The sequence below is a fragment of the Suricata suricatta genome, chromosome 12 (genome assembly GCF_006229205.1).
Source record: "Suricata suricatta isolate VVHF042 chromosome 12, meerkat_22Aug2017_6uvM2_HiC, whole genome shotgun sequence".
Classification (NCBI taxonomy): Eukaryota; Metazoa; Chordata; class Mammalia; order Carnivora; family Herpestidae; genus Suricata; species Suricata suricatta.
Genome location: NC_043711.1, coordinates 52416727 through 52443292, shown reverse-complemented (window position 1 = coordinate 52443292; position 26566 = coordinate 52416727). Strand labels below are relative to the sequence as shown.

The 26566-nt window shown below is 54.6% G+C and overlaps 1 protein-coding gene across 3 annotated transcripts in view; it reads right to left on the bottom strand.

Moving 5' to 3' along the window:
• Positions 1–26560, bottom strand: part of FBLN2 (fibulin 2) — an 82912-nt gene extending 56352 nt beyond the window's left edge. For 2 of the 3 annotated variants that reach the window (XM_029916734.1, XM_029916736.1), the window contains exons 1-2: positions 26532–26560; positions 744–2107 (exon numbers count right to left, since the gene is read on the bottom strand). In XM_029916734.1, coding sequence (XP_029772594.1) covers positions 744–2049 — 1306 coding nt within the window. In that variant the 5' untranslated portion in view covers positions 2050–2107; positions 26532–26560. The remainder of the gene's footprint in view (positions 1–743; positions 2108–26531) is intronic. The other variant, XM_029916735.1, reaches the window with a different exon arrangement.
• Between the last annotated feature and the right edge of the window lie 6 nt (positions 26561–26566).

The following is a 26566-nucleotide window of genomic DNA, read 5'->3' as shown; positions in this document are numbered from 1 at the left end:
TGAATAATAAAGACTTGTTGTTTGAGCCCCCCAGTCCATAGCATTTTTGTTAACAGCAGCCAGAATAGACTAAGACTAAGATGAGGGTGATGGAGAGGTGGTTCAGCAGGTCCTGGGAGACTGTGTGGAGCCTGTGGCCCCAGAGAGAGTTCTGGCTTCTCCTCTGAGTAGGTGGGAGCCAGGGCAGAGTGCTGAGTGGGGCAGAGACAAGGATGACGTGTGTGTAAACAGGACCCCTGGCTCAAAGGGGTGGCAACCTGGTACTGGAGTCTCACGAGGAGCCCCAAGAGACCACATGCCTTCAGAGGCTACTGTCAGAGAGGACCTAAGCCATCAGTTGTGCCAGTCTGCAAACTCCCCACTTCGTGCCAGGGCACCTGCGGAACCCACTGGATCCCCCCTCCCTTACACCAGAGTTAGAACCCTCCTCAGGGACCCTCCAGGCCTGATAAGGTATGCCTGAGAAACCCTCAACCACAGCCCTTCCAGGTAGTCCAGCCCCTTCTGCAATGAGGACCTCACCCCTCCCTACCCACCCCATCCCCAGGAGCAAGGCCGGGGAGAAAGCTCCATCATCTCCGAGCCTCCTACTCTGTGGTGTGGAGGCTGGGCTGGCTGTCTCTTGCCTGGCCCCACAGACCCAGCTCTCTGTGCCCCAGGCAAATGTGCAGGACCCTGCTGGGGTCCTGAGGCTGCTCTTCCCTGGGCTGCCTGCTCCTGGAGGAACCAGAATACAGTCTTACCTTCAGGCTCACCTCTGGGGACAGAATGGACAGAGTTCGGATCTGTGTCCTCCCCTGGCCGAGGACGGGGCAGAGCGGGAGGCTGCTTGGGCACTTCCTGGGTAGGTGGGACCCAGGCTGCCTCGCGAGGAGATGTCGTCAAGATGGTGTGAGTGCTGGGCTTCATCGTGCCCCCAGGAGGGCTCGGTGTGGATGGTGTTGGGAGGACACTGGCCGTGCTGGACCCCAGAACCGACCTGGCTCCTTCCTGCCCAGCACCGTGGGAAGTGACCTGGGCTTCCGGGATGAGGTTCTCTTCAGGCCCTGCCCTAGCCTCTGCCTCGTTCTCTGGGGCAGGGAGACCAGGCCCAGCTGGCCCTGTGGTGGGCAGTCCATCCAACTCCCCCAGGCCACCTGCTGCTGGCTGCTCCCCAACAGTCAATGCTTCCGTCTCCTCCTGCCCTTCACCCTGGCTGTCTGCAGTCACTCTCCTGGCTTTGGCTTGCACGGGGGCTGGGGGACCCAAGGCGGCAGCTGCCGTGGGCCTAGGGAGGGCAGCTGGCCAGGGGGTGGCCTGGATGGCGGAGGACAGGTGACTGCTGCTACCCAGAGCGGCTGGGCCCCCTGGGCCTACCTGGAGCTCTCCCGCCAGGGCTGCTGCAGCTTCTGCCTCAGCCACCTCCTGGTCATAGCTGTAGGGGTCCTCATAGTGTCGCTCAGGGTCACCCTCCTCAGCATCGGAGAAGTTCCCAGTGGCGCCTGCAGCAGGCACAGCCTCTGCATCTCCATGGCAACCAGGGAGCTGGTAGCAGATGAGCTCACCCCCGGTGTCAGGACAGTGGCAGGCCCGGCAGGGCGGGAGGTGTACAGTGTGGCCAGCAGTGTACTTGCGACCGTTGTGGACGCAGCCCACCTGGCCGCACTGAGGGCAGCTGTCGGCCACCACTAGCGCCTCGATGCAGTTGGGAGGCAGCTCTGGGCACAGCATGAACTGGCAGCTGATCTTGCCACCGCCAGGCGGGCAGGTGCACTCGGTACTGCCAAAGTCCACGAAGTAAGACTGGCCGGCGGGCACGCGGCCTCGCACGAAGCCACCCTGCAGACAGTCGTAGTACTGGTAGCCCTCGCAGGCACAGCCCCGCTGCACGCACGTGGCACAGCAGGCGCCCGGCTCCAGCGCCTCCTCGATGCAGTTCTCCAGCGGTGGGCAGTCGACGCCCGTGCAGTCCTGCCTCGGCGCTGCCACGCCAGCTCTTGGGCCCAGAGCCAGGGTCACAGCCACGGCTATGGCCAGCCAACCTCCTGCAGGCTTCCAGGGCAGCGCCATGGCCCCACGCCAGCCCGGGTGCTGCCTCCGGATGAACTGCCGCCTCTCCTGCAAGGCCCTGGGGGAGCGGAGAGAACATCGTCAGCAGTGCCCGCAGGCCAGCCCTTGTGGACACGCGCGGACATGCGAGCATGGAGCCCCGCCACCTTCACTCACGCGCATGCGCGCGGAGAACACAGCGCCGTGATCGCGCACTCCCAATCACTTCTGCTCCGATGCACAGACGGGCCTCTATGGTGGCCCAGGCGCCACGCGTGTTTATGTCGGGTCGCCAACACGGCCCCGACTCGGGGCTGCTGAGCCACACACACACCCCCACCTGCCTTCTGACAGTCACACGTTCACACGCCAGCAGCCCCACTCACACCCATTTGGCGCGTCCGGTCTCACACATCCCTGGTGACAGGCGCCACGGTTGCTCACACACAGTTACACACATGGTCTCACCCACGTGCCAGGACACCACAGGCAGTCTCTCTCTCACACACACACACACACACACACACACACACACACGACCACCCAAATGATTTCCGTTCCGCAGCTATCCACCCAGAGGCCCGGGCTGCCAGCCAGAGGATGTGGACAGGTAGATGCTGGGCAGAAACAAGCCCCCTCCCAGCCTGTCAAGCCCCGCCTCCCCGACCCCTGCCATTGTAGCCCTCAGACCCAGGGCTCAGGAACGCCCCCCAGTAGACCCCCTTGGACTACAAATTCAGCCACAGGGGACGCTCCTCCCAATGTCCTCAGCTGCCTTGGCAAATGTTACCACCATTCCCAGAATTATTCTCAACACCCGCTGTCCTTGACACCACCCACACCCCAAGACCTGTCTGCCCTCCCCCACAACAGCCCTCCACTGTCTGCCCTCCTCTGAGCATTTCCCTACCCTCCCCCAGCTCCAGCCTCACCTCCCATCTGCCCTGGGATATGCCCGCCACCTCTCTGCCCTCCCCAACTGCACTCAGCCCTTCGTCTGCAAAGCCGGTGCAACCTGAGGGCGCTGACCCCAATGCGCTGTGGCCTGAAGCCCTGTGGAGCCTCGTCCTGCTCCAGCAGGGCAAGATCTGCTATCCGGGTGGGAGCCACCCCATGGGCTCCTTCTCCACTCACGGCAGCAACGCTGAGCTATTGTTGGCAGTCACTTTGCTTAACCTGTCTGGCTTTCTAAAACAAGGAGGGGGAAAACATACAATGAAGTGACATCTCTAGTATTTTGAGCGTTTGTCATTTCAAACCTAAAATTATATAATAATAACTTCTTAGAAGTTTCTGACGGGAGGAGACAGAGAGCAGAGCCACTGCTGTTTGCAGAGGACACACCCTCGTGCTGCTGGCCCCCTGGCAGAGCCCAGGCAGAGCAGGCCAGTGGGACTGGAGTTCAAGGGACTGAGTCCAGGGGGGCAGTGACAGTGGCTCAGGACCCAGCACCGCGGGACAAGATGGTCTGCCTCTGGTGACCAGTCAACCAGAACTGGGGCTGGGTTTTGGCTTTCCAAGACGGCTTATGGCCATTCTGCCAGCGCAGATGCTCTGGGGCGGGGAGACCGGTAATAAACCCACAGCAATTCCGTAGATTAGTGAACGCCCGACAGTAACGAGAACAATGGAGAAATAAATGACAGAAAGCAAGGAAATGCAACAGGAAGTCACTGGGGCTGTGGGAAAGCCTATTTTAACCAGGATGGTCAGGCAAGGCTTGTCTAAGGAAATGCCATTTCAGCTGAGGCCGCAATCCAAGGAGGCAGCCATGCGAATATCTCTGGAGGTAAAGGCATTATCTGTATGTCAGCTGGCCAAACAGCAAGTGCAAAGGGCCTGAGGCAGGAGCAGCAGGGGGGAAATGAGGACCAACAGAGGGCCATGGCAGCTCAGCAAATAGCTTGAATGAGTGTGGTAACAAGTCAGATCAGGCAGTGTTTCTGGAAGCCCTGGAGTCTGGAACCATCTGATGGGACTCTCTACTTAATGGGATTCACCCGGCTGCTGTGCTGAGAACAGGGGGGCTTGACAGGAACAGGAAGACCAAGGAGAGGGCATGAGATGGCTGAAGTGGCCGGGGAGGGCAAGCCGGAGAGGATGATGAGAAGGGGAATTACTGAGAAGGTAGAACTGACAAGATTTGCTGACGGACTGGATGAGGTATGACAGCAGAGGAGGCGGGGACGAGCCAAGGTTTGGGTCTGAACACCTGGAAGGATGGAGCTATGGCTTCCTGAGGCAGAAAGGCTGTCTAAGGAGGGCCGGTGGGCAGGTGTCCAGCCCAGTATGGGCCAGGTCAAGTTTGAGAAGCCCAAGGAAAGCGCAAATGAAGACGGTGAAGACACCAACAGACATCCCCTCCCCCAAATCACCGGAGACGCCACCTCAGGAGGGGAGTGGCTCTATAAAGTGCGACTAGGACCGGGCCATGGGAAGACCTGAGGCCTGTGATCCCCACTGACTAAGGGGATGCCCCCCTACTGGGAGATGGTGGGCCACAATAGCCCCCAAAGTATCCCTAGAGTCCACTCTCAGTAGTGTCATTTAAGAAAGGAAATCTTTGCAGACCGAGAAGGAAGCCCTCCTCCCAACTCCGTCTCACTCACACAGATAATGCAGTCCTGAGGGCAAATATTCCCACCACAGGCTGGCAGGCTTCTCCCAGGCCTTCTCCCACAGGAATTTTGTTCCCAGCCAGCCCTGACACACTCCACCCACGCCACCTCACTTTCTCCCATGAGTTGGTCCCCAAGTTCCTCTCAGCACCCTGGCCTTTGGACCGCCCCCCTCCAAACGTCACATTCTGCCCACACCTAGGTGATTCCAGATCTTGGGTTCGCCCATCACCCCCACCCCAGGCCCAGGGGAACCATAAAACACATCAGGCCCTGGGTTTGGGTTCTCATTTGCTGTGCAACCCTGAGCAAGGCCCTTGCCCTCTCTGAGCCATTTGTATATAGGAAAGAGGCTCCATCACACCTTAGGTGACAGCAGGGGGCCACAGGTGCTGGTTAGCCCTGTGTTTTGTTTGTCCCACACAGTGGGTTTTCAGTTTTAAATTAGTGACCAGCATTTACAAATTGGAAATGTTCACATGAAAATTCAGGTTTCTAAAAAAAAAGAAAGGAAGGGGGAAGGGGGAAGGGGGAAGGGGGAAGGGGGAAGGGGGAAGGGAAAGGGAAAGGGAAAGGGAAAGGGAAAGGAAAGGAAAGGAAAGGAAAGGAAAGGAAAGGAAAGGAAAGGAAAGGAAAGGAAAGGAAAGGAAAGGAAAGGAAAGGAAAGTCAGGTTTCTGACTCCTCTTGAAAACTACCAAGCCCTGGCCACCCTGAGATATGGCACAGGGTATGGGTTCCTATTTCCCACAAAGCTATGTGGTCTCATCACTCACTCGCACGTGGGGATCAAGGTCCCACCAGGTTCAGGCCTAAACTGGGAACCTCATGGTCATTCCCACCATGATCTCCAGCTGAGAAAATGGAAGTCTGGGGCCCTCTACATGCTGCTCAGAGCCTCCTGGTGCCGTCTGAGTGTTGCATGCCCACCTGTGAGAAGGGTCCACATGGGAAAAGCTTTCCACGGTTCAAGATGCTCAGGAGAAGAGGTGAGTTCCCTATCCCTGGAGCTCAGCAAGCAGAGCTAGAAACACACAGGTGAAAAGCAGGAGGCCACAATCTCTACACTGCTCGTTCTCAGATTCAAACATCCCCCCCTGGAAATTCCAGCTACTGGTTTCCCATGGCCCCCACAGCAAGTGACCCCCTTAATGTCTGACTCCCGTAGACATCCACCCCCCTCCAATCGAAAAAGAGGAGCCACAAGGGGAGAGGCTGAGAAAGGGAGCCTGACCTCCCAGCAGGCGGGCAGGGAGCCCCGGAGCCAGACTGTGGTCACAAACAAAGAGCCTCTGGCCAGGCTGACCTGTGCCTGCGGGCTGGGTCACACATTCCCAAGGTGGGAACTTATTACAACCCAGGAAGAGCAAAGCAAAACTCTCACGGATTCTGCTCAACACAATCAGACAGGCAAAGCTGGCGAATGTTTGGACGTTAATAACAAGAAAAGGGCTAGCTGGCCTACATGGCCACTGGGTATTCATTTGGTGGTTGGGAGGTACCCTACAGCAGCTGCAAGCCAGCACCTGTCCCTAGATCCACTCCCCTACCCCTTGCCACCCTGCTCACACCTGGGAGGCTGACCTTTTCAGACAGGAGGCTCCTGCATCCTTCAATGCCAGCCACGGCCAGCAGATCTGCAGATCCCAGGGAGGGAGAGGGAGGGTGGGGTATCTATCCATTCCCTACCTCCCTCTCTTTTTCCCTCCAGGGCAGGGGTTTGGTTACAACTCCCAATTGGGTGACCTTGCTGGGTCCTGAGAGCTGCCTCTCCCCTATCCCTGCAGGCCCAGGGTGCCAAGGACTCCCCACCCACAGCCATAACTCCAAGAACTGCCCCATCCCCTAGGGTTCCCCCAACCCTGCCCACACCTCTGCTCTAGGTCTCCTCACTAACCACTCCTCTGGTATACCGTGTGAGCCCCCCACCCCGCTTCCCGCTGGGACCCTGAATGACACAAAGCCACGAAGACCCCGCAGAACTCTAAGTCAGTGATCTGGTGTAGGCAGAGCAACAAGAACGGAAAGAACAGAACACTACACGAAAAAGGTAAGAAAAAGAACAAGCTTGCCCAACACAGTTCACGTGGAGTAAAAATATATCCGCCCAAGATAAAATATACCATCTGCAAAACACAGAGAAACCAACACACTGAGCATAACTGGAGGTCTGCCATGGTGGGAAAATGGAATGGTGTGGGGAGCAAAGATAATGGGAAGAAACCAACCAATAAAATAAACGCAGGACCCTGCCAAGACCAAGATAATAGTGTGTTATTATTGAGGAGTATAATTAACTTAACTATTCGTGCCTGTGGTCTAGCTGAATAAACAAAAAGAATCTCATGTCCTAAGTGGGCCCCCTCTATGTGCAGGAACCCCACCAGCCTCAGGAAGAGTTCAGTGGGGGGTCCTCCCTGCACCCAGCTCCAGGGTGGGGCACGGCCACATGACCACCCCCAGCCAATCCACAAAGCTCATCCCTTCTTCACGGTGATTGATTGAGGGATGGGCTTAACACCCTTTACGGGTGTTCTGTAACCAATGAGACTCAGAACCCCAACTGCTAATGGCATCGAAGATGCTGAGCTCCCTGGATGAGGCCCGGCAGTGTCCACGTGGGTATCTGAGGGCACTGAGCCACCAGCGAAGAGGTGGGACTACCACACAGTGAGACCACAGGAGCCCAGCATCCCTCCTGGTCACAGCCCTGTGCGTGGGCATCCATTCTGGATGCTCTATCAGCCCTGAGGCCAGGGGAGCACCACTAATGTCCCCAGCTGATGCCATGTGGACCTGAATAAAGGGTCAAGGCTGCCTGAATTCCTGAGCAAATTACATGTTGTTGTGGCTTTCGGCAGCAAAGGATCGGGGTCTCTGGTGATGCAGCACAGATAGCCAGGACCCCTTGGATCTAAGCATTTAAAAGCAGATGATCCAGAGGTGGGACACCCCACGGGACAAATGGCCCCCACCCGTTCAACACATAGGAAAAGCAGAGAGAGGAAACAGACCTGAGATAGAGCAGCCCAATTTGTGTGGGGTCCCGGATCAGCCCCAGGTGTGAACTAACCAGGTGAGAATGGCATTTCAGCTACTTGAGGAGTTCCAAGGACAGACTGAGGAGCAGCCCATCATTCTGTGAGATGTGATAGCTGGCAAACACTGGCATTTTTAAAAGATTAAGACTTCACCTTTTTTAGTAATATTTAATTTAGTCATTGTGTCTGTAATATGCCCTATTAATTTTAGCACAAACAAAGGTCAAAAGCAAAATGGCAAAATGAGCACAACTGTGATATCTAGGTGGTGGCTGTCTGGTGTCCTTTCTGGTCTCCTCTGTCTCGGTTTGCCACTCTCTACAACGAAGAGCCACGTGGCTGTGTAGGTGGGATGGAAGGCCAGGAAGCCACCGACACTCACATCTGGGAATGTGTCCAGCTCAGGGGGGTGACTCTTTGACTCCCTGAACTGGAGATCCCAGAGCGGGGTGCTGGGCAAGACCAGCGCGTGGGCCGAGGTCACGCTCTGGGCTGCCACAGCTTTGGTCTTCTGTTGCTCAAACACCTGCTGTGGGTGGGGGCAGTGAGGATTCTAATATAGCCTGGGGTCAGGTTCTCATGGGTGGGGGTGGGTGCACACTCAGGAAGGGTCAGGCATCCCCCAAGACAGGGGGCTCCGTGCACTGTGTGGAGACATGCCTGCTCTCTCACTAGCCCCCCAACCCCCCGCAGAATGCCAGGGGTTGGCAGCATCAGGGACAGAAGTCCCTGGCAGAGCAGAGTCAGAGGTGCCCTAAGTGCTGGTCAAACCTCAGCTACCCTCCCTTGCTCCGTCTGCAAGCTCCTCTCCCTGCTGCCCACTCCCAAACTCAGACACACATCTCTGCAGCACCTCCTACAGCTCCCATCCACAGCAGGCCCAGATGAGAAGGCTCCGGGCCAGCCAGGCCACCCTGGCATCCCCTGGATGGCCCTAGGAGACACTGATTCATCGCCAGGGCTGCTATCAAAAGCAGGGTCTGGCTTTACATGGCGTCAAATCACAAGATAAGAAAATGCTTTCTTTCCCTCATTCTCTAATCCTTCTGATCTTGACAAGAATCGGCTTGCCAAAGCCAGCAAATAAAAACACAAGACACACAGTCACTGTGGACTTCAGATAAGCCACATGTAGCTGTTTAGCATAAGTATGTCCTGTGTGACATCTGTGTTCATCTGAAATTCCAATTTACTGGGCATCCCACATTTTTACCAGGAAACCCCAGACAGACAGAAAAGCTCAGGTATGGCTTCAAAGCTTTTTAAATATTAACAAGGGCGTTCTCTCTTTTTACACAAGAGATGGCTATATCAAAACAATGGGACTTTCAAGCAGCTGGAGGTGACAGAAGGGAAATAAACACACAAGATACTTGTAGACACGCCAGTTACAAATATGTGAGTCATCCGGACCACCCGGCCCTGCTCTTCCCAGAAGCCCACTTTCACACAGCTGCCCCCGGCCCCCCAAGTCCAGCCAGAGGGGGTCACAAACCAGCCGTCTGCTCACCATCCACATTCAGGGGCCCATGTGGGCTTTTGAAATTAGTTGCTGATCTTAGAACATTTTAATGTCATTAATTTATAATCAATTTGATGTTATAACATCTAAAATCAAAACACTATGGGGGCACCCGGCTGGCTCAGCTGGTTGAGTGTCTGACTCTTGATTTCGGCTTGGGTCATGATCTCATAGTTGTGAGATTGAGCCCTACCTCGGGCTCTACACTGAACATGCACCCTGCTTGGGATTCTCAGTCTCCCTTCCCGTCTGCCTACCCCTCTCTCAAAATAAATAAAAACGTTAAAAAAAAAAAAAACCCACTTGGCACTGAAGCTAGATCCCCAACTTCTCCAGAAAAACCAGAAGGGAGGACTGACAGCGGGGTTCCTCTGGTCCACGGAGGGAGGGTCCACGCTCACTCCCCACTGACATCAGTGGACTCCCTGATTCCTCTCTATCCCCTTGGACCCTCGGGGGCCTTGGGCTTCTCTTGTCCACACCCAAAGGAGGGGAGCCCAGAGGAGAAGGGAGTTCTTGCTCCCTCCTGCCGGAGTCACCTCCTGAATGTCCTGGTCTCCTGGGTCAGGACCGGCATCTTCTCTAAGCGGCAGGCTGGGGATTATGCCCCCTTGCAAGGATTCCCTAGTAGGCCACGGTGTGTCAGTCCCAGCAGACCAATGGCATCCCACAGTCATATAACATACACAGCCACAGGAGGGAATATGGGAGACACAAGCTGTCGTACACAGAGACTCCCCAGAAGCAGACCCTGACATGGGTTCTTGTGCATGTGACTTATTGGGGGACGACTCTTGGAGGAAGGGGAGGGGCTAGATGGGACAAAACTGGGCAAAGATGTGGTACTGGCTAGAGTCTGGCACCAGCCTGATTCCTGGGGAGCCTGGGACCCCATGACTTGTCCCGCTCAGGGACCCCAGTCAGTCACTGGCCAGGGGCCACAGTGAGGTGAAGGGGAAGGATTACTTGCCAGGCAAGCAGCAGGAGGCAACGCCTGGTGGCCAAGGGTGAGGATCTGGAGAAGGATGCAGGCGGGAGCCATTAGAAGCCAAGACCTGGGACAGCTAGGGGATACGTGCACCTCCAGGTGAGGGGGCCAGACAGGGCACCAGCAATGGCCACAGCGTCACACACACACACCCCAGGCAGAAGCACATAAAACAGTATAGTCCTACAAAGTATCCCAAAACCTACCTCTAATTTATAATTCAGTCTGAGGGCGCCCCGAGCTCAGAAAGGTGACAAATAATGCATTAAAATAGCATCGGCATGCCCATGTTCATTGCAGAATTATTTGCAACAGCCTAAAGGTAGAAACAACCCAGGTGTCCATCTACTGATGAGTGGATAAACAAAAGAGTCTATATATACGATGGAATAGTATTCAGCCTTAAAAAGGAAGTTTTGACACTTCTGACACAAGTTACAACATGGCCGAACACCGCAGACACGACAGGACAAATACTGTACAATCCCACTTATGTGAGGTCCCTGGAGTCATCGAGCTCATAGAAACTTCAAGTAGAATGGTGGCTGCCAGGGGCTTGGGTTCGGGGAGGTGGGGAACAGTTCAATGGGGCCAGAGTTTCAGTGTGGAAAGACAAAAGTCCCAGAGATGGATGGTGGTGATGTTTGCACAGCAGTGTAAAGGTACTTAATGCCACCCAACTGCACACTTAAAAATGGCTAAGATGGTCCATCTTACTGTATGTGTATTTTACTGCAGTAAGAAGTAAAAACGCATGCCCTGGGGAGCCAGAAGTGAGGAATTAAAGAGCATGGAAAGGAAAGAAGGAAGTGCACTGAAGACCCAACAGGAAACCAGGGCTGCTCCCAACACCTACCCTTGGTAGTCAGCTTCCTGGCAGCCAAGGCCAGAAGGGAAATCAAAAGATGACCCAGTGCTGCTTGTCTGAGCAGAGGAAGTCATCTAGTTCATCGGGAAAAATAAACTTGTTCTTGGCACAAAACGTCAGCAGGGATTTTAGCCGCTGGTTTGGTTCATATTCAACAATCACTTCCTCAGTGTCAACACGGTGCCAAACACTGGCCCAGAGTTTCCAGGGAAGGTCAGAGCACCAGTAAAAGGTGGCCTGGGGATCTGAACCCAGGTCTATCTAGCTAAGGAAGTATATCGCCAGCATCCTCTAGCTTGTAGATATTTAACACACTTGCTCCCTCCCAGTTCCTATCATAGGTACTGGGATGTGGTAGTAAACAAAACCAGCAAATGCGGCCAATGATCTGGTAGAGGGAAGACACAAGGAACAAATAAAAGGGACTGGGACACGTCTTTGGCAAGAGTGGTCAGAGTAACCACATCTAAGAGGTGACACTTCAGCTGAGACTTCAGCTGAGGCACAAATGTGGTGGCCATGCAGAGATCTGGGGAATGGCATCCCAGCAGAGGTAACCGTCCGTGCAAAGACCCTGAGGCAGGAACCAGCTTGACACACTGTGGCTGATCTGGCGGACCCAAGAGGATGTCCACCGGTCTTCCATGAGCAGTGCCCTCAGAGAACTCAGCAAGGCACTGAGTGTACTGTTACAACAGGGTGGTGGGGGCCGGCGCTAGGTCCAGTACACTGGGAAGGCAAGAAGGAACTACAGACGTCTTTTTCAAGGACTCTGAGGAAAATTCCAGTCTATAAGGTCCAAAACCAGGTAAAATCTGAACAACATCATAGAGAAAATGCGAATGTCAGAGGCAGAACTAAAAAGCCAAGCTAGAATGGTCACCATAGAAGTCTGGTGGTGGAGGGGCGCCTGGGTGGCTCATTTGGTTAAGCGGCCAACTTCGGCTCAGGTCATGACTCACGGTACGTGGGTTCAAGCCCTGTGTCAGGCTCTGTGCTGACAGCTCAGAGCCTGGAACCTGCTTCTGATTCTGTGTCTCCCTCTCTCTCTGACCATCCCCCACTCATACTTTGTGTCTCTCTTTCTCAAAACTAATAAAAGTTAAAAAAAAAAAAAAAGTCTGGTGGTGGGTATCTGGTCAGGGGAGGGAGACAGAGAAGGACCGGAGGAGCTCCCGGGGGTGGGCGGTGTCCCCCTGGTTCACCCAGGTAGTGGTTACTCGAGGTTTTGTTCAACGGTACACTAACTTCTATGCACTTTCTGTATAGGTGTGCTTTTTCACAATAAAAGAGTTTTTTTAAAGAAAAGGAAAAAAAGAGCCAATTATAGTAGTCAGGAAAAGAAAACAGAGCAAGAGAGGGTGTTGGCAGAAAACATGTGAAGGAGGGGAGGAATGTGAAAAAGAGACACAAACTACCAAAAGAAAAGTGATCAAGTCTGGCTTGCGTCTTTAACGTCTTATTTTCCTTCATTTCCTTGTGGGCAAAAGGCTTTATAATGGCTGGCCTGCTTTGTAAGAAGACAGGGCTGGCCGTGAGGAGAAGGGTTACGGGGCCAAGAGTTTGTCAGGGAAGTGGGGTCTGGGAGAGCCTGAGTGGGCACGTGCCAGGGGACAGCCACGCAGGGCTGAAGGCACAGGTCAGTGGCCTGCGATCCCCGAGGAGGCGGGAGGAGCTGGGACCGGCGTGCAGGGGACACCAGGTCTGTGAGCCAACCCTGGGTGTAAAGTGCTGACCAGCATCGGGGCCCCAGGTGGGACGCAGGAAGGGGCCGGGAGCCTTGTGTCCTCACATGATCACTCACCCTTGGAGATGGCCAAAGGGGTGAGCTCATGAAAACACTGTGAAAAATCATCCTTCAAGTAGAGCAGCCAGGGCATTTCCCCCTCCCTACCCTCTCCTCCCTTTAAAAAAAAAGGGGGGGGGAATGAATAAAAAACTCCTTCCAGGCAGAGTGAGAGCTGACCCTGTGTATATAATCACTAATCTCATTACCAACAAAAGCAGGTGAAAAATTACGAAGATGAATGTCCATGACTTATAATCAACCTTTGAGAAAAGAAAATGTTGCTCTTGGCACCAGAAGGGAGCTGCTATTTTCCTTCCCCACAAGTCACAACTCTGGAGAGAGGAACCGGTCCAGAGAGGAGGGATGAGAAATGGGCCTGCCCACAGACAGGCTGAGCTCACTGTTCCCCCCACCTGGCATCCAGCGCCCTCCACCCGGCCCCAGAAGGATGGGCGGTGTCACACCCTTGACCTCTCCCTCCCTCTGGGAGATCTGGCATTTTCGATCCAGCCCACTCTGGGTCCCACCCTCAGGAGGCTTTACTCTGATCCCATCCCACCCCTGCTCAAAATCCCAAATGGTTCCTTGTCACCTCTGGCCCCTTGGACAATCCAGGAAAAGCTGTGAGTAATACACCGCCCTCCACCAGAAAAAGGGAACATGTGAGCAAAGCTTGGTAGTAGACAGGGGTGGTTCCTGGCCATCCCGTTATGTATTTACCCACCTTCCAAGACCAGCCTGGGGCATCCACACCACCCCACTGTCCCCCACCATCAGGGTTTCCTGTTCAGGTCACGACATTCGGAATTCAGACTTGGACACCAGGTCAACACAAGCCCAAGAGACCCAACATAGGTGAGATTTGGGGCAAATGGCCTCTCGGTTCCTACCGTACTAGACATGAAATGATTTAATGTCTATGATCCCTAATGCCATCTTGTCCTCAGGCAGAGACAGTCTGAGGCTGGTGCCAACTCCAAACCAAGAAAAATCCAAGACGTGGGGAAAACACAGTGATAGCTGAGCACCTAGACCCCGCCATGCCTAATTGAAAAACCGACATGAACCCAGTGTGTTAAGCTAACCTAAACAAGGTTTTCTGTCACTTGCAATCAAGAATCTTAGCAGAAAAATGGGCAAGTACCAAAAACTTCTGTGTATCATTTTAGGGGTCTCAGAGACTCCCTGGAACTTAGTCACAGACCCCCAGGTTGAAGACCCCTGGCCCAGGGATAAAGTGAAAACCCCTAAGCGTGGCATTCAAAGTCCATCACCATCTAGACCCTGCCTATCTTCCAAACCCATTTCCCTCTGCTGTCTTTCATTCACCCAATTCTTGATAAACTGGAAACTCTGGTTCCCAACCCCTCATCTTTGCTCATATCACTGTCCCAAACCAGGGTGTGCTCCCCACTGTGAATCTCTGAAGACTAAAATTCCAGCTCCCATTTTAAGGCTAAGCCTTGTAGACAGATGATGGACAAGCGGAAGGATGGGTGGGTAGACCCAGGTTCTGGACCACAGCAGCGGTTCAAAATGCTTTGGGTGGGTGGGCAGGTTAACTAATTAGTGTGTAGGGCCCTAGTAAAGGACAGACAGAAGACACAGGATGACTATAAATGTAAGGGTTACCAACACTCACTCCAGAAGGGTCTTTTTTCTTTTTTTAATGTTTGTTTATTTTTGAAAGAGAGAGAGAGAGAGAGAGAGAGAGAGAGAGAGAGAGCAAGTGAATCGGAGGGCAGAGAGAGAGGGAGACACAGAATCCAAAGGAGGCTCCAGGCTCTGAGTGTCAGCAGAGAGCCCGACACAGGGCTTGGACCCACAAACTGCTGTGGGACTCCCCACCTTCTTCTCCTGGCAGGAGAACCCCAATTTTCCTCCAGGGAGATACCCTCTCTCACTACACGAGACCACAGGATGGCCTTCCCCCTTCCACACGGACCCATGTTGAAGCCTCTGAGCTCACAGGAGCGAGCCCAGAGATGTCTGAGAACAACACAACATGGAGGATGAAGACACGGTCCTAAGGGCATCTTTAGAGCTCCTGGATTCAGCCAAGCCTGAAACTACACCCTATACGTTTTTATTCCATGACTTTTTTTTTTTAACTTTATTTATTTTGAGAAAGAGCAAGCATGAGCCAGGGAGAGCCAGAGGGAGAGAGAGTATCAGAAGCAGGCCCCACACTGTCGGCATGGAGCCCTACCTGGGGCTCAATTTCATGAACCATGAGATCATGACCTGAGCCAAAATCAAGAGTCAGACGCTTCAGAGACTGAGCCACTCAGGCGTCCCTCAATCCGTGACTTTTTTGCTTATGTTATACTTTCACCTTCGATCAAAATATTCTGACGCTTATGATGAGAACATCAAGACTAGAACCCGTGTTGTCTGCTGCTGACTTGACTCCCAAGAATGTTTGTCTCAGGAATTCGTAAACTTGGTCCCTGCCATAGGCCCCTCTGGCACTGACAGTCGGCTCCACCCAGGGCCCATTCGCCAGGACCAGCTGGAAACAGCCCACAGGGCCATGTCAGTATCCCAACCCCACCGCTGGCCACAGCCCATTGGCCCAGGGTGGACATTTTGCCCAAGCTAGGCCAATCAGAGCTCTCCCCCAGGACTCTGAACTGGGAACTAAAGGCACATAGGGACGATCAAGCAGAAGGGACCTTGATGGAGGCCTCCAAGCTGAGGAGGCTCACAGAGAAAAGCAGAGACAAAATAAAGCTGGGGTCTAAGGCAGGCTTGGCGGCACCAGAGTACCTGGCTGCAGCTTTCCATGGGGCCAGCGGGTCCCTAGTGTTCCCTGACGACGCAGTGGAGCCCTCTGCTCCTCCCAAGGGGCCTCGGGCAAACTCCAAGTGGAGGGCAAGTCTCCCACCCCACAACGGATGGGCTCCCTCTGAGGCCAGGAACAGGGGAATGTGGGTGGGCTACCGTGCCGCACAATGGAGCCCGATCTTCCCTGTTAGCCCCCCGGGGTCCAGGCCAAGGGATGGTCACTGCTCCCAGCCCAGGCATAGGAAGCCACAGCCATTCCAAGGGAGCACACCTGGGTCAGGCATGTCCTGCCTTGGGGTCACAGTGGGGCATTTCAGGGACAGGCAATTGACATCTCCATATCCTCCCCTCAGCCAGCACTCCAGTAAACTAGTCTCTCGCACTCACCAGTGGGTAAGGTCACCCACTCTGTTCAAGAAAACAAGTTGCAGGGGGTGGGGGAATAGGGGCAGGATGGCAAACTTCCCACCACGCTGGGGCATGAGGCCAACTGAGGACTCAGGCAGCCACTAGTGTGGGTGTTCCTGGTCCCAAGCCCCCTGCCCCTTACCCCCTGTCATGGACCGCAGGCTACGGAGGCCTCAGGGAAGGCTCCCCACCCCCAGCCTGAGAACCAGGGACTTGGTCTCAGAGAAGACACCGGTGCTGGAGGGGCTGCAGCCTCCTCTCAGGGCCCCGCCCAGCAGGGAACACACCAACAAGGGCCCAGAAAGTGGGAAGGGGGTCCCCAGAAGATGGGAGGTGTGGGATGCCCAGCCCAAGAGCTCTGTCCAAGCGGGGCCAGAGAGGGCTACACAAGGTGAGGTCAGACCTTAAGCACAAGGCAGGGGTAACAGCAAGCTGGGGAGAGTGATTATCCCCCGCCTTATTCTCTTCCACAGAGAACTCTCCCTGGTACACCCTGTATCTCCCTGACACCTGTCAACGTTCCTCTGTACCAAGAAAGGGCAGGTCCCGCCCCTGTGGGCTGAGCAGAAGCAGCTCAAAGCCCTGCTCAGCACCTGCTCCCTGCATTTCCATGGGTATTGCTGATTTAGGGCAAGTCAGGTTTTCTTGTCTAATATTGAGACAAAAGGTCTCCTTTCAAATAAGTGTAACAGGGGAGGAATTTTTAAATTCCTGGGTGCCTGGGTGGCTCAGTAGGTTAAGCTCCAACTTTGGCTCAGGTCATGATCTCACGGTTCACGAGTTTGAGCACGTCGGGCTCTGTGCTGACAGCTCAGAGCCTGGAGCCTGCTTCAGATTCTGTGTCTCCTCTCTCTGCCCTTCCCCTGCTGGTGTTCGCTCTCGCTCTCTCTCTCTCTCTCTCTCTCAAAAATAAACATTTTTGGGGTGCCTGGGTGGCTCAGCCGGTTGAGTGTCTGACTTCGGCTCAGGTCATGATCTCACAGTTGGTGGGTTCTAGCCCCGCGTTGGGCTCTGTGCTGACAGCTCGGAGCCTGGAGCTTGCTTTGGATTCTGTGTGTCCCTCTCTCTCTCTGCCCCTCCCCTGCTCATCATCTGTCTCTCTCTGTCTCTCAAAAATAAATAAATGCTAAAAAAATTTTTTTTAATAAATAATCATTTTTTAATTAAAAAATAAAAATAAAAATACACTACGTATGATGTAAAGGCACGGGAGGTTGGGAGGTAAGGCAGAAAATGTGCTGGTGTTACATTAATTATTCCTTTATCAGAAGAGGAAGCTGATAGCCACTGGCTTTTTTCCCAAGAAAGAACAGGAGCCCGGGTAATCAGACTACAGCAGCCAGAGCCCCTGGGGTGCCGATGGTCAGACAACATTGGAACAAATCTGCCCTGAGGACACGCCAGGGGAGCAGATAAGGGACACAGAGAGGCTCAGCCGGCACCAAACCACCACGCGGACAGCTAATCTCTCAGCTCCCGAGGACCAGGAAGGCTGATGGGGAAACCACAGAGAAGAGCTGTGGATTTGTGTTTGTGTATGTGCTTATGTGCGCACGCTTCTGTGTGTGTGTGCACGTGCCTGTGAGTGCGGGGGAGGGTCCAGTGTGTCTGTGGCTTCCAGGGGTCGGCACAGGCCAGGACCACCCGTGCCCCGACTCCCTGAGATGGCCCTGGTGGGCAGAGGTCCTGTGCCACCATGCCTGTTCCACGCATTCCCCAAGAGGCTGTGCTCTCCCGCTCAGATCCCTTCCCAGGTCCCTAGGACTCAGGCCGCAGACTCTTTGGAGGCTGGGGAGGTGTTCTCAGGGCTCCCAGGAATTCTCCACCACAGTATTTTTCATGTTATATTTTCACTGTGAGAACAGAGGAGAAGAAAATAATTTTCCAGGTCACCTAAAGCTCACTTAGAGAACGAAGGCATTGCTGGGAATTCAGGGCCGAGTCAGGAGACCCAGGCTGAGGACAGAACTCTGGAAGGCTCATAAAGAACTGGGGACCCCTGGAGAGGGGCCCAGTCGGTTAAACGGCAGACTTGATTTCGGCTCAGGTCATGATCTCACGGTTCATGAGTTCAAGCCCCGCAAAGGGCTCTGCGCTGACAGTGAGGAGCCTGCTTTAGATTCTCTGTCTCCCTCTCTCTCTGTTTCCAACCCCCTCTGAAAAATAAATAAACAAAAACAAAAAAAAAGAACTGGTGTGTCTTGACCACAAGGCCAAGGGCTGGCCCCTACCCAGATGACGGCATCTGGTAAGACTATAGAGACGGAAGACAGGAGAATGGAGTCACGGCACTCAAAGAACCTAGCTAGCATGTATCTGCGAGGAACTATGGACCCCCCCAAAAGCTGTTCTTGGGGCTCTCCATATGACCGGCAGTCTGCATACCAACCCCGCTAGCTAAGCCACGACCACCAGGCCCACTTTACAGATGGAGAAGCTGAGGCTCCATGACAAAGCCCTCATTATCCAGGGTCATGGGACTCAGGCCAGGCAGGCATGCCAGCAGCTCATGCTTCTCTGGCCTGGCAATGTCCTCGCCCCACTGTCCCCCCACTAACGGGCCCTCTTCCCACATATCAGGCCATTTCTGGGCATCAAACAGCAGAGCCAGGATGAGGAAACTGAAACCCTAGGAGAGGAGATTAAAGCCCCGGCAGGTCAGGGTCTGCCTGTGACCACCGGAGGCCATCCCGCTCCCCAGGACAACGGAGTGCACTGCCCCACACCCCCTGGGCCGGGCCAAGTCTCCCAGCCCCGGGCTGGCGGGCAGGCAGCCCACTTCCTCATGAGCACTGTGACCTGGGTGGGGTCACTCTGGCCTACAATGCAGCATCTCCCCCCACCAAGAAAAGCTAGGCTCCCCACCCTCAAGGAAGGAAATAACCTTTCCCCAAACCAGCACTTTCTTTGCAATGATCTCCATATATAGGACAGAGGCATTTTTGCAGTGTTTCCAAATTCCAATAACAGTGAGGACAATGGTGCAAAATGACGCACGGCCTGACCTGAGAGGGGCCCCGGGAAAAAACCCGGCCGCAGGAGGAGAAAGAGCAGCGCATCCATGTGTGCTGGCCGTGCCTGTAATGAAAGGGCAGCCCATCTGGAGCAGGACCCGGAGGTGGACAGACCTGGCTCCCCCCCCCCGTTCTTCCTCCTCACTTGCTGTGTGACTTCAGCCAGGCAGGCCCCTCTCTGAGCCTCAGTTTCCCTGCCCTGTCACCTTCACAGGCCTTCCACCTACCATTCTGCCCCCTCCAGTCCCACCCTCCTACTTGGGCTGCCAGAAAGACCCCCTAACCCTTTGGCCATGTCCATCCTCTTCTAGAAATGCCCCAAGGCTCCCCGTCACCAGTTCACAGACCAGGATTTGAGGTGGTCCAGGTCAGAGCCTAGCCCTCCAGCACACCCTTACTTCCTACCTGCCCTTCTCCAAGAGAAGCTGGGTTTTCTCCCATACTTGTGTCTCTCTCACCCTTTTACCTTACAGTGCCTGTATCACTTCCTCCAGGAAGCCCTCCCTGACCACTGCCAGACTCAGCTAGATGGCTCTCGGGCTCTCATGACCTCTGTTTAGGCTGTCCTTCAGGACAGCCTGGACTGAAGCACATCAGAACTGCCTGTGTGCATCCCTGGGGCCCTCAGGTTGGCACAGGAGGGATGCCAAGCCATGCCACACCAGAGGCCACTGCAAGCACCCAAAAATGTGTGCAGGCACACATCCCTGGCATGGATGTCCAGGGAGCCACTGACCAGGAACCTGGACTTTGCAGGCCTGTCCCTGGCCGTTCAAAGCAATGCTAGGTCACAGTTCCCAACCCTCTCAGGGAAAGACCACAACTCCCATTGCCCTGTAAGGCCCAGTTCTAGGCTCCCGCGGTCTTCCCCCAACAGCCCAGGGGTGCGGGACTCTAAAATCTCAATCAGAGCATGCTCTTCCCTGAATTGATTCTGTATCACACCAAGAATTAAAATGAAAGCCCTCCTGTGGCCCCCAGACCTGGCCCCCCAGTGGCTCTCCTTGCGCATGGCGGTCCTGATCTCTATCTGTTTTGGGTCATTTGCACCACCTCTGACTACTCCACCCAAAGCATCTACTCCACGGACTCGTTGGATGCTCTGCCTAAACTACCTGCACCCCAGCTCCCAGCCCTGAACCAGCTCTGCTATCTCTTCCTCACAGGCACGGCCAGCACAGGACACCACAGTGAGCGCCTGTACACCTCCTATGTGTCTCCTGCCAGAAAGTGTGTGGGGGCAGAGGATGTTGTCCTGGTCAATCTCATTCCCAGCACTCAGAGCAGCAGCCAGGAGCCAGTGGATGCTCAAGAAACATCTGTAGAAGGAAGAAATGAGTGATCTCATTTTCTCCTCCTGTTAACCCTACCAGAGATAGGACACTCATTTTACAGATGAGGAAACTGAGGCTCCGAGGAATAAGTCATGGGCCTGATGGGAGCACAGCCTATGAGTCACAGGGCTGGGAATCTGAACCCTAGAGGAAGCCAAAGCAGGGGTTCTCTTGCACCTGGCCGCCCCCGGCTCTGGACCTGTGGCCAGCTGGGAGGGCCTGACTATGGAAAGAGTCTCAGGACTGGACGAAAGTGCCATGGGCGCCGTGGTGCCCACGCCAGGAAGAGCAAGCAGTCAAATCACCAGAAGGAAACACACCCACAGGAAAAGGGGGTAAGAAACAGGGAGAGAAAGAAAGGGTGGGTTTTTTTCTTTTGTCCGTTTGCCAAACTTTGCAAAAAGTGACTTTGTAACCGTCTAATTTAATGGCAGTGGAAACTTCTGTATGCCACGCCAGGAAGAAGCCGTCTGTTCAGCAACAAGGTCAGTCAAGCCGGGAATTTAAAAACCATCCTGAAACACTTCCACTTAAAACTCACAAACCAACAGTCACCCACCAACGGCCCAGCTGCTTTTTAGTTTGATGTTTTGAGCAGCAATCCAGTCACATGGCTCAAAAAGCAGAAAATATAAACAAGGCAAGGAGAGGGATGTGTCACCTCCCCTTGCTCCCTAGGCCCTCACCTGCCCACCCCACCCCACCCCCACCTTCAGGTAACCACACCACTGAATCCTGTTCCTCGTGTTTCTGCCCAGGGTTGGTTTATACACATACAGCCAGGGTGAATTTGTATTTCTTTCTTCATCTTATTCTTTTTTTTAATTTTACTTTATTCATTTATTTGGAGGGGGAGGGGCAGAGAGAGGAGAAACAGAGGGTCCCAAGCAGGTTCCACACTGTCAGCAGAGCCTGGTATTGGGCTCGAACTCACAAACCTCAGGATCATGCTCTGAGCCAAAATCAAGAGTCAGACACTTAACCGACTGAGCCACCCAGATGTCCTGTGAATTCGTTTTTCTCATTTGACACAAGAGTAGCATGTTTTAGGGGCACGTGGGTGGCTTAGCTGGTTAAGCATCTAACTTTAACTCAGGTCATGATCTAGCAGTTTGTGGGTTTGAGCCCTGCATGGTTCTCTGTGCTGACAGCTCAGAGCCTGGAGCCTGCTTGGCTCCCTCTCCCTCTGCCCTCTCCCACTGAAACTCTGTCTCTCTCCCTCTCTCTCTCTCAAAAAGAAATAAATATTAAAAAGAATTTTATGTGTTTTTCTTTCTTTTTTTTTTTTTTTGAGAGACAGAGACAACTCGATCAGGGGAGGGTCAGAGAGAGGGAGATACAGAATCAAAAGCAGGCTCCAGGCTGAGCTACCTGTCAGCACAGAGCCTGCCACGGGGCTCGAACCCACAAACTATGAGATCATGACCTGAGCCAAAGCCAGACACTTAACCGACTGAGCCACCCAGACACCCCTAATAAAGAAATTTTTTAAAACAGTAGTATGTTGTACATGCCATTCAGCACCTTGTTTTCCTCTCTTAACAGATCTCAAAAGACCTTTCTTTCCACAGAGAGCACCCTCATTCTTTGCAGCTGCATCATATTCTGCGGTGAAGCTGTGCCAACATGTACTTAACCAGTATCTGTCAACCTGGATCTCAAGCGTCTGTATACAGACCTGTCTCCTACCTGCCTGTGGCTTCTCAAAGGTGAGAACTGCACCCTTACACGGGCCCCAGCACAAGACTCCTGATCTTACCGCTCGACAGGGTGTCTTAAAACAGAAATCAGATCTCACTGCTCCTTCCATCAAAACTTTTCAGTAGCTTTCAAACTCCCTGCTCTGCCCTTTTTCACTTCCTCAGCACCGTCCTTCCCCTCCCTTACCCACTCCAGCCTCCTTCTCCATCCCTCACACACGCCTTTGCGCTAGCTGTGCCCTCTGCCTGGCATTCTCCCTCACCACTCTGGTCTCAGCTCAGAACTCCGCTTCTCAAAGGACTCTCCCTGTTCACTTGCTGACTTGGTTTGTTTGTCCTGCTGACTTAAATTCCTCTAGAGCATCCATAATCAACCTAATTCATGTGTCGCCGGACTCACCCCATCGCGCCCCTCCAACTAGAATATGAACTGCATGGAAGCAAAGACCACGTCGGTATTGTCCACCAGGCATCCTTACCTGGATGGTGCCTCGCCCAGGATGTGACTTCTGTAACAGCTCCTGCCTGATAGAATTTTTCCCGGCAGGCCTCACAGAGATCATGGGGCTATGGGAACACAGTGACCAAAATCCTGTTGCAAGCTAAAGGTGAGTCCCAGGGCAAGGCCTTCATTGGGGGAAGGCGTTTCAGAGTTCAGGAGGCCTGGGAGGCAGGCTACACCCAACTGCCTCCTGGACAGCAGAACCCAGGATTCCATCCTCCCCTCTACTTCAGGACACCGAGCCCTGGAAAGCTGTCAGAGGATACCCACTTTACAGAAGATAAAACTGAGGCCCAGAGAAGGGAGGGACAGGCCCCTTCCTTTGCACTACATGGTACAGCCCAGCACCTTCCTCCCCAGCAGGAAAGGACACCTTCAGAAAGCATGTGGAAGAGGCCAGGGCTGCCCACCACCCCCAGTCACTCTGGAAGGGTGGCCCTCATTCAGTCAGCTCAGCAAACCTCCACGACGCCTTGCGTCCCTAGGGCACTCCACTTACATGACTTTAGCCATACATGTGGGCTCGCAAGAGAGAGCACAGGAACTAGGTCTTAAAATAACACAGTAATGGGGCATCTGGGTTGAGCCCCATTGAGTCAGCTGAGCGTCCAACTTTGGCTCAGATCATGATCTCATGGCTCATGGTTTCGAGCCTCATGTCGGGCTCTGTGCTGACAGCTCAGAGCCTGGAGCCTGCTTCAGATTCTGTGTCTCCCTCTCTCTGCCCCTCCCCTGTTCACGCTTTGCCTCTGTCTCTCAAAAATAAATAAATACTTCAAAAATAATAAAGACACAGCAAGTGCCCCACCCCATGCCAACCATAGAGAGGCCACCCAAGGGAATGGGAGCCAGGAGCTGGGAGCTGGGAGCCGGGAGCTGGGAGCTGGGAGCTGGGAGCTGGGAGCCGGGAGCTGGGAGCTGGGAGCTGGGAGCTGGGAGCTGGTTTCCTGCCTGAGTTCCTCCTTGTAAGGCACCTTGTGTGCCAAGGCTGACCTGGGCTTCCTGAGAAAATCCTTGCACCCACAGCCCCCAAATGCAGTACCAACATGGATCTGATGTCCAACATGGCCCAGCAGGATGTTCCTGAAGCCATACAGACTGGGACTCAGGAAATCTTTGCCCTGCTGGTCACAGGGTCATGGAGAAGATGACTATTAAGACTAAAGCAGACAGGTGCCTAGGTAGCTCAGATGGTAGAGTATCTGACTCTTGATTTCGGCTCAGGTTGTGATCTCACGGGCATAAGACCAAACTTCTGAGCGTAGAGCCTGCTTGGGATTCTCCCCCGGCCCTCTCTCCTCTCTTGATCTCTCTCTCCCTCGCCCCTGTTCCTCTCCCTGCCTCACTCTCTCTATATAAAATAAAAATAAAATAAAAATTTTAAAGCACAGAAAACCGCTTAGCTTTCAGGCTGATAAAAGGAGCCTGGGTGGTTGTTCAGTCTGCAAGAACCTTCTTTGCTTGAGGCACCGAGTGTAGCTCTACCCTGACCCCTGCAGAGAGGCAGCTGCACTTCCCTCTGTCATTCCACAAGCATTTATTGAGCATCTACTGGGTGCCAGGCTTGGACCCGACTCAGGGAATTGGCCCAGGGTGGATGAGACCAAGTCCCTCCTCTACTGGATTCATTGAAGGGTGGGGAGGGGCAGAAGGAGGGCAAAAAGCTTGGCTCTGGGGTCAGAAAGATCTGGGTTGAAATCCCAGCTCTACCATGCATTTGCTGGAAAACTCTGAGCCTCAGTTTCCCATCTGTCAAACAGGGTAGGAATGTGATCTTGCAGAATCACTGACAGGATCTAGGAAGAAATGGGATGGTCAAGGTCTGGCTCTGAAATCACTGCCTTCTTCCTATGGGGCTCCCAGGACACTGTCCCCCACAGGCCAGCAGAAAGTACCTGCCATCATCGCAATGATGCCTTGTGGTCGGGGCCCTGGCATGCCTTTCAATGCATGGAAGAGGTATGAGGCTCACTCGGGGCTTCCTCAGCCACGGGTGAGGGGACGAGCCCAGGCCCCTCTGGGGTAGGAATGTGGGCAGAAACAGCCCAGTTTATACAGCAGACACAGCCAACACGGAGACCTACACAGGCCAGGTAGGAGCTGAGGATGTACAAGCAGGCCTGGTGGAGACTTTGGCCCAACGGTGCCCACTCCACCTTCAGGGGCAGAAGACAGGCAGCACTAACTAGTGGGTACCACGGGCAGGGGAGTGTGGAAAAATCGGACACCACGATTTTTCAAGTGAAGATGGAAATCCAGACTTTTACATGAAACCTGCCCATGTGCAGATCCTGTTGACTAATTAAATATTTAAAAATAAATAACAGCAATGTAAGAGCCAAAGAAAACACACAGGGCCAGTCGGAGCTGGGGCTGGTGGGCCTGCACAGCCAGAGTGAGATTCCTTGATTTCACCCATTCCCTGCCTACTTCCTCCACCTTCCAGCGCTGGATGCAGGGGGGAGGGTGAAAGGTGAGGGAGCAACAATTACAGGCGCCCCCCCCCCCTCCTGGTGGGAGTCTTCACCCTCATCTGCATGTGGGGAAGGTGAAGGCTCTGAGCCCTCAGTCGTTCAGCTACAGACACATGCTAGGACCACTGGGGGGGGGGGGCTTGCTCCGCGGGGGGCCTGGACCAGTCCCTATTCAAGGGGCTCTGGCTGATGACCGCCACCCAAATCCCTTTCTGTTTTGGCTGGCCGTGGTGACACCTGCTGGCTCATAGCAGCTTTGGACCAGTCCAAGTATAAATAATCACCTTGGAATGGTAAAGAGAGAAAGGGCAACCCGTGCTGGAGAGAGTGGGGTGGGGGGGAGGGGAGAGGATGCAGGGGTGGATAAGGAGTGGGGAGGCTGGTGGAGTCAGGCCCATCCCCGAAGGCTCCCCTCCCCTGCTCCCTGTGCTACCACAGCCTCCCAGGCCCCAGGGCAAGAGATCTACAGCCAAAAGACATTCCCCCAGAACTACTCTGGCTCCCAGCAAACTTAGGCAAGCAGGGAGCAATGTGCCCATTAGAGACTGAGCGTCAGGGTGCACGGGACCCCGAAGCTGTCGGAGTCTGCAAGATTCAGCGCATGAGGGGATGTTTGTTACTCCAGCTCTGCACGAGACACGTGTGTGACACATGTGAGATAGATACGCATGTGTGACAGACACACGTGTGGCAGACATGCATGCGTGCTAGAGAGACACACGCGTGGAACAGGGACACAACTGCTGGAGAGAGGCATGCGTGTCTGGGAGGCGACCGTGTGAGAAGCACGTGTGTATAAGGCATGTGTGTGCCAAAGCGACGTGTGTGGGAGATGAGTGTGAGGGGCCCGAACATGTGTGCAGGGGCGGTGGGGGGGGCACAGCTCTGAGCATGGGACTTTCTGACTGGGGGGATGGCGTGACGATGGCGGGTGCGCCCAGGCTACTTTTGGCTACTGGTGTGAGTGCCTGTGTGGCAGTGAGAGTGATGGAGGGGGGAACTGAAAATGTGAGCGTTGCCGGTGGGGGTGGTGCCCGACGACAGAGGGAGCTGAGGGGCAGGGGGAGAGGGGGAGGGGGCGTAGGGAAGGAGCAGAGCAATGCCGGGGTTGGGGGGGTGCGGTGACTGGCTGGATGCAGCGGAGGGATGGGGCGGCAACACAGCGCGACCTGGTGGGTGGGGGGACCCTGCTCGCGGATCCCGAGCGCCCTCCGCCCCCCCTCACCCCGGCGCTGGCCTCGGCGCCCGCATCGGTCCAATGGGACCCGGTCCGGAATGGCGAGCCCGCGGCGGGGCGAGGTGTGGACAGCCGGCGGCTCCGGGCGCCCGTCCTTGGGGCCACCGAACCGTCGGGGCCCCCAGAGTCTCCCAGCCCCCAGCGGTGAGCGGCGGCCTGGCGGGGGCGCGACGCGGGGGAGAAGGTGGGGACCCCGCGAGGGAGGGGCTCCGCGCGCACTCACCGCGGGGCGCTCCGCACGTCCGGCCGCCCGTCCGT